The 12,588-nt window shown below is 42.9% G+C and overlaps 1 protein-coding gene across 3 annotated transcripts in view; it reads left to right on the forward strand.

The window, feature by feature from the left end:
- The first annotated feature begins 965 nt into the window (after nt 1-965).
- LOC106603368 (Down syndrome cell adhesion molecule-like protein 1 homolog) overlaps nt 966-12,588 on the forward strand; it is a 113,706-nt gene continuing 102,083 nt past the window's right edge. For all 3 annotated transcript variants that reach the window (XM_045717052.1, XM_014196942.2, XM_045717053.1), the window contains exon 1: nt 966-1,138. In XM_045717052.1, the coding sequence (XP_045573008.1) occupies nt 1,096-1,138 (43 nt within the window). In that variant the 5' untranslated portion in view covers nt 966-1,095. The remainder of the gene's footprint in view (nt 1,139-12,588) is intronic.

A 12,588-nucleotide genomic window follows, 5' to 3' on the forward strand; every position in this document is an offset into this window, starting at 1 on the left:
ACCAGAGTGTCTGTAGTGACACTTCTAGCATTGAGATGCAGTGCCATAGATCGGTGCCACTCGGGAGCCCAATGTCCATATATGAGGTTGGGGTGATATGGTGAAAAACAAAAAACAAAATAATAAAAATGCAGGCTTGTGGTCTGTGTGTAAACGTTCCGTTGGCTCACCCAAACAGAGGACAGCAAATCCTGATCTCAAGAGGGATCTTTCAAGTCTCTCTATCTCTCTCTTGCTCTCTAGCTCTCTCTTCCTCTCTCACACACGCTCTCTCTCTCTGTTTATGTGTGTGTGTGTGTGTGTGTGTGTGTGTGTGTGTGTGTGTGTGTGTGTGTGTGTGTGTGTGTGTGTGTGTGTGTGTGTGTGTGTGTGTGTGTGTGTGTGTGTGTGTGAGAGTGCGCTGGAGAAAGAGCGTTACACATGCACATGCATGCATTTGTGCGTACTCCGTTGTCGGGGAGAGGAAAGAGAAGAAAGAAGTGCTTCAATTTAAGTCACTAATGCGACTCATTAGTCATATATCCAGCAATATATCCAGCAATCCCTCAGCGATTGAATGAATCCACAAATAAACACACAAGTAATATTGTTGATTATAGGGATTTGGTCTCAAATGGTATCGGGAGTAGATCCATCCATAGCCAGAGAAACAGGTAGTTTAGTCCGTGTGGCACACAGGTGGGCGCGCTCACCTGCCTGTCAGAGTCTGACAGCAGACATCCACCTCTCGTCGTCAAACCGGTTCACCCTCCCTCCTTCCCATTGATAAATGACCGAATGTCAACTCCTCAACTGAACTCAACCCTCGTCCGGCTCAGCGGTTCAATTTGACGCGTAACCATCGTTCCGCGGTGTCTCATGAGAATCCGGAGAGAGGCTTCGCGTGTATGATAGTCACATCGAGGGGAGGGGACGTGGGCGGGTCTCACAGGCGCTTCTCATTTCCCCGCGATGGTTATCTGGGCAGCAGGGCTGGAGAGACCGCCGGGGAGCATAGTCGCCAGTCCAGCACGGAGACTCGCCTGGCCAAAGACTGCGCCGCATACTCGCCAGGATTGCCAAACATTCCTGAAAAATATACCTGCTATTTATGGCATGTGGCTTGTAACTTTACTCCTGCTGTACTCTCTCCAGGAAGGTAAGAAACACTGTTTTTATTTGTTATATTTTTCAATTAAATCCAGTGAGTGTCTCACTTATTCTATCCCTGATTAAAATCCGTACTGCAATATGTACCAATAATTGTAAAGAAACAACAGATGTAGCAGGAAAAAAGAACTGAATTGATGTAGCCTATCAATGGAAGCCATAAAATTAGGAGAGATCGGATTTGAAAAGGGTGTAAATTACTTTGTCTACAAAATCCATATTATTGTAACGGTGCAGGTAGAGGTGTTTTAGGTGTGAAGTAGCCTACATTTTTTGTTGATTGCTGTGTGGCGGTGTGCACGGGTCCATGATGCCGCAGATGGTGCTGATAGCACGGGTTGTTTTCGCATTATACCAGCGAGAGTTATGAATATGTAAAATGGCTGGATAGGAAGAACGAACGAGGTGGGAGAGAGAGAGAGAAATTAAGAAAGGGCTTGAAATGCCTGATTTGCCGACTTTTTGAGCGGTCAAAACTTGAATGGGCACTGGCACGTGCAGTGCGAAGTATTTGTTAAAATCTATGCTTATCATTTATTTCATTGTTAATCTTTTTTAAAATATAATTTGCTGTGATTATTTGACTTATTGGTGTCGTTTTGTGGGTTTGTCTGTGAATGTGTTTTTAGCGCTTGGCTATGGACACAGCCGTAATGTTCTGGAGGGGTGCTGTGGGGATTTTTGGGAGGTGATTTTGATGAGATTTTTGGCAAGAGTCCCTGTCTGGCGATGAGTAGGCTAGTTGCCATGTTGAAAAATGAAGTAACAAATGAAGAGCTTCTTCCACATACATAAATGATGCACCCAAATTAATTACCACATAATGAAAATACAATGACCCTTTTCAAAATGTCCTCTTTTATTTTGTGGACATTATGAGTAAAATGTAGGTTAGGCCTATATGATTTCTCTTATAAAGTGCTTTCTGTTTTCAAGGGGAAAATCCTTGTTCAATATGGCTGAAAATCCCCGACCCTATTACCATTCTGATCTCCCTTGCTATTACAGTGTATTATAATAATTCTGAACAAATCTGCGTTGAAAATAACACAGAAACTAAACAGCATCTCTGTTCTTTGTTTACCCTGCCTGTTTTAAGTTATGTATGTATGTTTATGAGTTATGATTTCATGAATTATCCTGGAGGATGATCAGATATGTTTTCTCTTATGACGCCATATTTAGGCCTGACAGACATTTGTCAATACTCATATAGCCTAGATACATACTTACATTGGCGCTTACTTCTATTTAGGCTGTTTCGTGTTAATAATTGTTTAATGACATATAAGCCTATAATTGTGCACATAAACGTTGAAATTTCGTATTTTCATAAATGGGTCTATCTACATTGAAGCATTTGGATGTCTCTCTGAATGCATAGCAATTAAAATTTAAAAAATAAGTTATAGGCACAAATGAGCTCAGACCAGCATCCAATAGTCTTTTAAAGCTATTTAATTCGATCTAATTTATTAGACCAAAGAAGGCCCCAGATGCGTGGGTGGATGTAGACAAGCCCAGGCGTGTTTCCCTCTAATAGCCCACCTGAACCCTGGCTGCTGTGTGTGCGCGCACTGTTTTTGTGTGTATGTGTGTTTGTGAAAGGGGGGACACCCCTCCCTCTCTGCCTTGCGTTGGGCCTGTTTGCTGTGAATTTGCGATTTCAATGTGGTTATAATTTCATTGTAACAATATATTGTGTGCATTTTTTATTGTTAAATGGTTCACTTTAATATTTTGTAAACATCACATTTTAGCTGAATATTCTATTCCATACCTACTTGGTTCCATTTACAACGCAAATACACCAAATTCAATGGAAAAGCTAATTATTCACAGCGACAAATTGTTCAATTACGTAAATCAAAGAAGAAAAAAATGTAAGAAGAGACACTCAAACCTATTTTAGTCAAAATGGCAGTAAAAATCATTAGTATTAATTTGCTAGATCTTTAAGTGTTGCTAATCGCTCAATCTTTTTTTAGGCCTACAACCAATGTCGCTAAATGAAATAGCATATTTTTACGACCATTAGTGCTATATTTCATTACGCAAGATGGGCATTAGACAATTTTGTCAATATGGAATTCATTTGAATGGATTTTTATAATCAGACTACATTATTTTTTAAATACAAATTGTGATAATCTAACACTAATACACAGATTTGTATTAATGATTACCTAGAATGATGATCAATTAATGATGTAAGCATTTCAGAAATGCTATATTTGATGTAGAACATTTTGTAATTTCAGTGTCATTTTTAGAATGTATTGGTCTATTGAAAAAATATGAATTATGAAATGAAAATTAAATAAATATAATCAAATTGTCCCCTCAATTGCATTTAGAAACTGAGTTGAATAAATCAAAATATATGTTGTCATAAGGCATTCCCTCTCTCGTCATAAGCTCCAACTGTCACCCTCTACCCCTCCCTCCCTCCCGTTCCTGCCCCCCTCCCTCATATAAAATAGAAATATGCAAAATTGGTCTCTCTATTTTAGCCCAAATCCCCAGCTGCCTTCTCCCCACAGCTGCGCAATTAGCGCTGGGATCTGTCGTATCACCCAATGACAGAGCAGCAAAGCAGGTCACAGGACAGAAGCGTGCCAAGATAATTGCCCATAGTCCCTGCTCTTATTTTTCGAATCGAATATGTTCATAAATCACTTTTTTTATGCAATAATACTGAAATAATAAAATGCACAGCCTTTTTCGCAAACTTAGCATAGGCCTACTCCCACTTAATTATAACGTGAAGGGTCAGATTGTATTCTGATAAACACAAACAAACATTGTCATATCTCGATTATTTGTTCGTGTAATTTAGATTAATTCTGACTCCTTGAGTCTGTGCTGGGAGTCAAATAGTCTTAACCTACTCGTAAAAAGGTAAAAAGGCCTAATGTTAGAATTTGTATTTATTATTGTTTTCGTTTTGAGCCCAAAGAAACCTTCAAACCTCCCTCCCGTAAAAAAATCATCCAGCAAACTTTTTCAATGGACTTCATATGGGTTCAAAACTATTTCTATGTCCTCGGCCGGAGTTGCCCTTGACTCTAGTAAGGAACTCGAAAGGTGCTTTTTACCTCGGTGCAGTGGTGATTAGTAGTTTAATAATGTTGTCAGATGTACAGTAGGCTGAACGTTACTGCTGCTGGTGTAAAAGTGGTGCGTTGCAGTGGTGAGGCTGGCATGGCAGCGCAGGGGATTTCAGAGCGCGCGGAGAGGAGCCATGGAACTTTCAGCGATAGGCTCATGTCATATCGTCATGGCACATCGTACCTAACCCTTACATTAACCGTCTTAAATTTCAACTTCAATGGGGGGACGTCAAAGTTGGACGTCCCAAGGATCCCCTTTGCGTTTCCCATTTGCTTTTCTATTCGTCTCTCCACATCCTCTCGCTCTTCTCTCAACCCATCCTTACAACGTAGCGTACCAGAATGGGATAAAGTAACTCGGCAAAAATGCATTAGATTATTAAAATGGATAACGAATATGTTTGAAAAACAGGGATATGAAACACGCGTTATGAACAACAGGTGAGGTGTCTAAGTTGATAGTCTTTTATCACCTCTGTTCTTCATGGTTTTGAGGGAATTTTAATGCTAGAACTCGGCTAGCAGGTGGTTGTTTTTGTCTAAGGTATGTTCTCTCTCTCGCTCTTTCACTCACTCTCCATTAGTCGCTCACTCACACACACACTCCCCCTCCCGCTCTCTCCCTCATCACTAGGCAGAATTAAAGAATGGGGGAGGGGCGGTTTTATGCAGACTGTGCTGGGACTTGTGATCCACAGATTTGATATTCACATTAAGAGAGAAACTGGCTGCTTTGATGTGAGGGGGAACGTGTCCACGGGGACTGCTGAAGAAGCACACTTTTCACTGACGCAGCATGGGCCTGGGGGGCGTATTGGGTGTACAGAAAGCAGGGGGGGCAAAACCCATGCCTTGATGAGATGTAACCCCCAACAACCCCCCAGCCCAGCACTCACTCACTCACTCCTCCCCACCCCACACCAACCACCATATCCCAGACCCCTAAGGATTGTTCATAAGCTTACACCCAGGGCTGACTCTAGCCTTTTGGGGGCCCTAAGCGAGATTTGGTTGGGGGGCCCACCACCTCGCTGCAAAACATTTTAGTGGCCCCTCTCTTCATAGCGGAGGGAAATATTTATGTTTTTAAAGTACATTTCCTGAAATTCTACACATTTTGCCATGAGGTGGAGAGAATTTTTAAAAACATTTTATGACAAATTTAAGGCCAGGCACCACAGGCTGAAATGACATTTTTGCATCTACCTATCCATTTTGAGATTTGTTGGTATTTTGGTCCAATAATATTTTTTTCAAAAAGGAAACATAAACATTTCAAAAACTTGGTTAAAATGAATATTTTCTTTAGTTTATCACACTGCGTCATCAACATTGTTATGAATTTGAACCACTTTAAAATGTATGTATTTATAAAGTGTATATGTATATACCAAAAGTGTTTTATTTAAGTCTACATTCAACAGGTAAAAGTTGATTGTGATAGGATTAAGAGAAACACAAATCCATATTAAGGTGTGGTGCCTGGCCTTTTTTTGCCATGGGGCAGAGAGAACATTTTTGCAGTTTTACACCTTATTTCTTGCAATTCTACCCATTTTGCAATGGGGTGTAGAGATTTTTTGGGGCAGTTTTAAACGCCCACAAGAGTGGAAATTCACTTTTTTTTCAGCTGATAGACAATGCCCATAGCTTACCCATGATGTTGCACAACGATTTAAGTCAATAAGTCATAGTTTTAGTCAAAGTGTAATATATTTGGGGATGAAGTGGTACCATTGGATATTTTGTGTGCCAATGCCGTGTGTTTCCCCTATGAAATGACGTGATAATACTTTTCAGAGCTGGGTTTTATCTGGATGTTACCACCCACTAGCATGGTAGTGTTTATTCATCAGAAACTCCTGCAAAGTTCTTCCTGTTTGTGATTCGCGATTTAGCTGAGCAATATAATATATCATCTTTCACTTAGCCAAACAGCTTTTCACATCAGCCTACACTTGGCTGCCTGAGCCATGGAGTAAATTAAAATAGGGGTGCAAACGTATGTTTTCACACCTCCACTTTTACCAGCAAAGTATCATAATCCATTGGATAATTTGTCAAGTTTCACTTATAGTTTATCTAGTTTGTCCCCAAAAAATATATGCCCATTTTATAAATGGTAAAATTGTGTGTGATATGATTGCATTTTGGAATTCTGCTCCCCCTGTCGCCCCAAGATGAATGGTTTAAGCCACGCTCCACTACTTTGATTGGTGCAGGTAGAAATCACAAGTGTCTATCCTATAATGAAAAGGCACCTGCAAAAGAAAATAGATAAACCCACAAACGTTTATCTATTTTGTGCTGTTGTAACATTTGTATTGGGGTTTCATGTGCAATATGCTCATGGTATTGTTACATATCATTTGCGTCGCCTATCATTTCACTTCACCTAGCTGTCAGAACCATGGGATGAGCACGGGCTGACTTGGCATTGCTGTAGCACAGCCTACCATGTAGAAAAAAACGCATTCTGTAGTCCAAACCGTTCAATAGTTAGGCTATCCATATTACCAGAGCTTAATCTCCTTTGTATTTATATGGCAGATTCACGGCCGCAATTTATGGAAGATGCCAAAACTTTGGAGATAACAATAGTTGGCAAAGTCAAAGATACTGATTCCCGTATCCATCTGTGGCGAAGTTTTCCCTAAATGCTTATGACAAATCCAGCTCCAGAACCAGCCATTGCCTAGCCAGCTGGCTAATCCTCTGAGTACTATGTAGCAACAACATACAACATTAGCTAGCTATATAAGGTTAGCATAATAGCTAGCTACACTGACAGCTGTCAGCTGCCTACTTGTTGTTATTTCTCCACTCCACGTGGAAATCACCACAACGTTCCCACCGCCAATTCGTGAATATGTATTAGCTGCAGGTGTTGGAACCAAAATATATTTTTTCTAATTTTCCAATGGTTTCATTCTGAACAGAACCACATTTTTTCCCCCGTTACACTGTTCTGACCAGTAAAATAACGTTCTGAACCGGTTCGAACAAAAAACTATTAACAGTTTATATCGTTCCTTTCTGTTCATTTTTTCACCTTTGAAATCAACAGTTTTTTACATTAAGCTCATTAAATGACTTCACCAGTTAGATAGACCTGGCAAGCTAGTTGTTTATGTACATGATGAACAGACACGTGTAGCCTATGGCGCAAAATGTAGGCGTGGAGAAAGCCAGAGAGGGGTGAGGAGGAGGATTGAAGTACTGGGCATGTTGTTATGACATGCATTATCTGAATTAGGTATACAGAACTATACCTAGGAGGAGCAGCTTCTTTGAAGGAAGTTTTAATGTCCTTTGAGCTAACTAGCTAGCAAGCTAACAAGCGTGTGTGCAGAGTGGCACCAGAATCAAAAACCCCTCTTATCTTTTTGGAGTTAATAAATCCAGTGTGAAATGTGATAACTAGGCCTATAGTATCCTTAACTAGCATTAAAAAAGTGAATCCATTCGTCTCTAGCTAATAAAAAAGATGAATCATGCTTGTAAAGGTCTGGTGTGAAAGGTCAGTACAGTAGCCTATTGCAGCATTCAGAGGTGGAGGGGAAGGTAGCCTAAACACACACAAACACACACAACATCTTGCAGGCAGACACTGGAATAAGTTCCTAATTGACAGAGTGAGGGTTTGCATAGGCGATTTGTTGCGTTTTTTTTTTGTGGGACAAAGAAAAATGCCTGTAACGTAAAATAACGTTATAAAGCGGTTCTCGTGCTTTTAAAATAGCGGTTCTGTTCTGGAAAAGTATAGATCACTTTCGTTTCCGGTTCCGTTTATTTTCTAGTTTTCGGTTCTGTTCCCTGAACTGGTTCCAACCCCTGATTAGCAGCATGCTTCATTCTTCAGAGGTGGAACCTAAACGAGAATTTCTGCTATATGAATTACCCCTAGCGGCCGCTTATGTCGCTTATGTCGCTTATGAATAGAGCCGGCCCTGCTTACTCCTACTTTCATCTCCCTGTCTCTCCTTTTTCATTTTTATGTACTTACCCTCCCCCTGCTCCTCTCTCTCTCTCACACACACACACACACACACACACACACACACACACACACACACACACACACACACACACACACACACACACACACACACACACAGACACACAAGACACACACAAGCAAACACAGACACACACACACACAGGAAAATATTTGATTCGCTCAGTTCTAAATGCAAACACGTTGGCACACAACTTCAAAAGTCTCTGTGAGACTCACCAAGATCTGAGATAGCTAGCATTCGGAAGGTTAGAGATGGATAGATGGAGGGTACGGAGGGGAATGAAGAGCACAGGGAGATGGAGGGAAGGAAAGGAAAGGAGGAAGTGGAGTTTCAGTCTGGCTGAAAATGATCCTACATCTGTCTCCATGGGAAGAGGCGCTCCATGATGTGTGACAGAGAGAAAGAGAGGAGGATGGGGGTTGCAAGAGAGCACTGATGTGTATGCACATGAGCAGAGGGTTAAAGAGAGAATGAGGGAGAGATGGAGAAAAGGGGGGGAAGATGGAGAAGAGAAGAAGGTGTTATGCATTTGGTTGGGTTCAGGGAGTGAGGGTGTGAGAGTTTGTGCATTAAGGGGGTGAGGGTGGTGGGAATGTTGGCATTTGTTTACCAGCTCATCAGTGTGTGTATCGTGTTTAACACGCAATACAATTGTGTGTGTGTGTGTGTATTTGTGTGTGTGGAGTGCATGTGTGTGTGTGTGTGGAGTGAGTGGCGTAGGCCAGCTGCATTATGCATAATGAAGTATTGCATAGGCAATGGCTTCTGCCTCTCAACATACATATTCATGTCTCGTTCTCGAGCAGGCTGCATAAAATAGTGTCTCAGTGTGTTCTGCGCACACTCACTCCTGCAGCCAGCTAACCAGCCAACCAGGGCTCAGCTCTACCAGCACTATTAGCAGGCTCCAATGCACTGCAACGAAAACACCCCACAATAAATAAGGGGAGGTGGATGTTTCGCTGTCTATCTTTTCGATTGTTTTTCCTCATCGTTTTTTCTTAACGGCTTTGGACTGAACTCCCAGCTCGACAGGTCAACGCTGATGCTTTGGACGGAATTTGACTGGAAGGGCATTGGTTGATGTGTTAGCATGACATAGTACAGTAATAAGCTGACAGTCAATGCACATTCAAATGGGATACTAGAATGTTTTGGCTGTATGATTTGTTCCATCCAGACTAGTTTGTCTTAAAAGCAGTCACTGATTCCACAAAATGGAGTTGGCCATTTTAGCAACTGGTTGCCTCTTTGGTTTCTCCTCCCATTGACTTGGATGGAACATGGAAGTCACTCGCCCCAAGTTCACCCACTCAAAATACACATAAAATGTATTCACACTACATTCACATGTAGCATGTTGTATGTCTTTTGTTAGTCACTTGTCAGTGCCACCATGGCAACCCCTCTTTCACCTCCCAGTTTGAGTGTATCCTAAGGGAAGCTCAGAGCATGTGTGTATGTGTGTTTGTCGTGTGTGTGGTGTTTGTGTGTCTGTTTCTGTTTCTGACAGCCCTTGAGTGTGTGTTTGTTGTGTGTGTGGTGTATGTGTGTCTGTTTCTGACAGCTTTTGAGTGCCACTCCACCCTGCCCAGTACAGTGCCCTCTGCCCCCCCAGCCTCCTCACCCCCCAGGCCCCTAATCTAAAGAGATGTGGTCCTGCTTCCCAGCCCCCCCAGCTCCCCTAAGCGCTCAGGGTGACCCCCAGCTTTTAGCCCCCTTCCACCCCTCCACTTTAGTCCTGTTCCCCCATTGGGAGATTATAGATATTGCAATCTTTAATATGGGCTTTATGCTCGAGGGCCATTATCAGTAATCTGCAGGGGGGTGGGGGAGTATGTCTGACCTGGATTCAGTAGCCCACCATCAGATGGACGGCTAGAGTTCATATTTACCATCTCTAGCATGCTGCCCTCAGTTGACATAACATCATTATCCAGAGGAGCTGAACTTACTCTAGGTTTAATGTATAGACTGTCCATGGTGCTGGTCTTACTGTAGGGTTAATGAATACCCTCTGTCCATGGTGCTGATCTTACTGTAGGGCTAATGTATAGCCTCTGTCGATGGTGCTGTTCTTACTGTAGGGTTAATGTATAGACTGTCTATGGTGCTGTTCTTACTGTAGGGTTAATGTATAGACTGTCCATGGTGCTGATCTTACTGTAGGGTTAATGGATACCCTCTGTCCATGGTGCTGATCTTACTGTAGGGTTAATGTATAGCCTCTGTCCATGGTGCTGATCTTACTGTAGGGTTAATGGATACCCTCTGTCCATGGTGCTGATCTTACTGTAGGGTTAATGGATACCCTCTGTCCATGGTGCTGATCTTACTGTAGGGTTAATGTATAGACTGTATATGGTGCTGTTCTTACTGTAGGGTTAATGGATACCCTCTGTCCATGGTGCTGTTCTTACTGTAGGGTTAATGGATACCCTCTGTCCATGGTGCTGATCTTACTGTAGGGCTAATGTATAGACTGTCTATGGTGCTGTTCTTACTGTAGGGTTAATGTATAGCCTCTGTCCATGGTGCTGTTCTTACTGTAGGGTTAATGTATACCCTCTGTCCATGGTGCTGTTCTTACTGTAGGGTTAATGTATACCCTCTGTCCATGGTGCTGTTCTTACTGTAGGGTTAATGTATAGACTGTCTATGGTGCTGTTCTTACTGTAGGGTTAATGTATAGACTGTCTATGGTGCTGTTCTTACTGCAGGGTTAATGGATACCCTCTGTCCATGGTGCTGTTCTTACTGTAGGGTTAATGTATACCCTCTGTCCATGGTGCTGTTCTTACTGTAGGGTTAATGTATAGACTGTCTATGGTGCTGTTCTTACTGTAGGGTTAATGGATACCTTCTGTCCATGGTGCTGTTCTTACTGTAGGGTTAATGTATAGACTGTCTATGGTGCTGTTCTTACTGCAGGGTTAATGTATAGACTGTCTATGGTGCTGTTCTTACTGCAGGGTTAATGGATACCCTCTGTCCATGGTGCTGTTCTTACTGTAGGGTTAATGTATAGACTGTCTATGGTGCTGTTCTTACTGTAGGGTTAATGTATAGACTGTCTATGGTGCTGTTCTTACTGTAGGGTTAATGGATACCTTCTGTCCATGGTGCTGTTCTTACTGTAGGGTTAATGTATAGCCTCTGTCCATGGTGCTGATTCCGTGAGAAAACGCTTCATTGTTTGATGTGTTGTTATCACCACCATTTGAATCTGCACATGTAAATAACCTGTCTGTCAACAACACAAGGTACATACTTGCATACACAAATTGACATTTAATGAGCCCATGATCTAATATCCATTTCAGGTAGAAGATGTGGTATATTACCTGTAAAAAATGTAAGGCAATGAGCCCCTTTCAAACAGCCCCTTATTTACCACTTTCTTGCAGGTATACCCCTTTTATACATGTCAGTGGTTAACTGGCACATTGGGAGGGGTGTGGGTGTTGTTAACCCATGGGGGATGTTTGAATTTCAAATTAAGGAGGTGTTAAACAATGGAAGTGTAGATGAATTTACCTGCAGAAAAAGCAGAGAACCATTCACACAGTACCGATAGCTGTATTTTGGTTACAGGTTCTGTGAAAATGCAGGAGTCATGACTAGGTATTTTAAGGTGGGGTTTAATGTACAATGTTTTTTACCCCTTTCAGATAGATGTACCAACAGCTGGTATAAAGAAGCAGGCATGGTAAATTAGTGGGATTTTGGTCTGTGTATGAAAGGGATGTATGTGTTTACCAGAAGGGTACTAGAGAGCCTGGTGCAGATGTTTGGACAGTGGTGTCGGAGGGGCTGGACAGTGGTGTCGGAGGGGCTGGACAGTGGTGTCGGAGGGGCTGGACAGTGGTGTCAGAGGGACTGGACAGTGGTGTCGGAGGGGCTGGACAGTGGTGTCGGAGGGGCTGGACAGTGGTGTCGGAGGGCTGGACAGTGGTGTCGGAGGGGCTAGACAGTGGTGCCGGAGGGGCTGGACAGTGGTGTCGGAGGGGCTGGACAGTGGTGCCGGAGATGCTAGACAGTGGTGCCGGAGGGGCTGGACAGTGGTGTCGAAGAGGCTGGACAGTGGTGTCGGAGGGGCTGGACAGTGGTGTCGGAGGGGCTGGACAGTGGTGTCGGAGGGGCTGGACTGTGGTGTCGGAGGGGCTGGACAGTGGTGTCGGAGGGGCTGGACAGTGGTGTCAGAGGGGCTGGACAGTGGTGTCGGAGGGGCTAGACAGTGGTGCCGGAGGGCTGGACAGTGGTGTCGGAGGGGCTGGACAGTGGTGCCGGAGATGCTAGACAGT

Source organism: Salmo salar, chromosome ssa04 (genome assembly GCF_905237065.1).
Source record: "Salmo salar chromosome ssa04, Ssal_v3.1, whole genome shotgun sequence".
In the NCBI taxonomy this organism is placed as follows: Eukaryota; Metazoa; Chordata; class Actinopteri; order Salmoniformes; family Salmonidae; genus Salmo; species Salmo salar.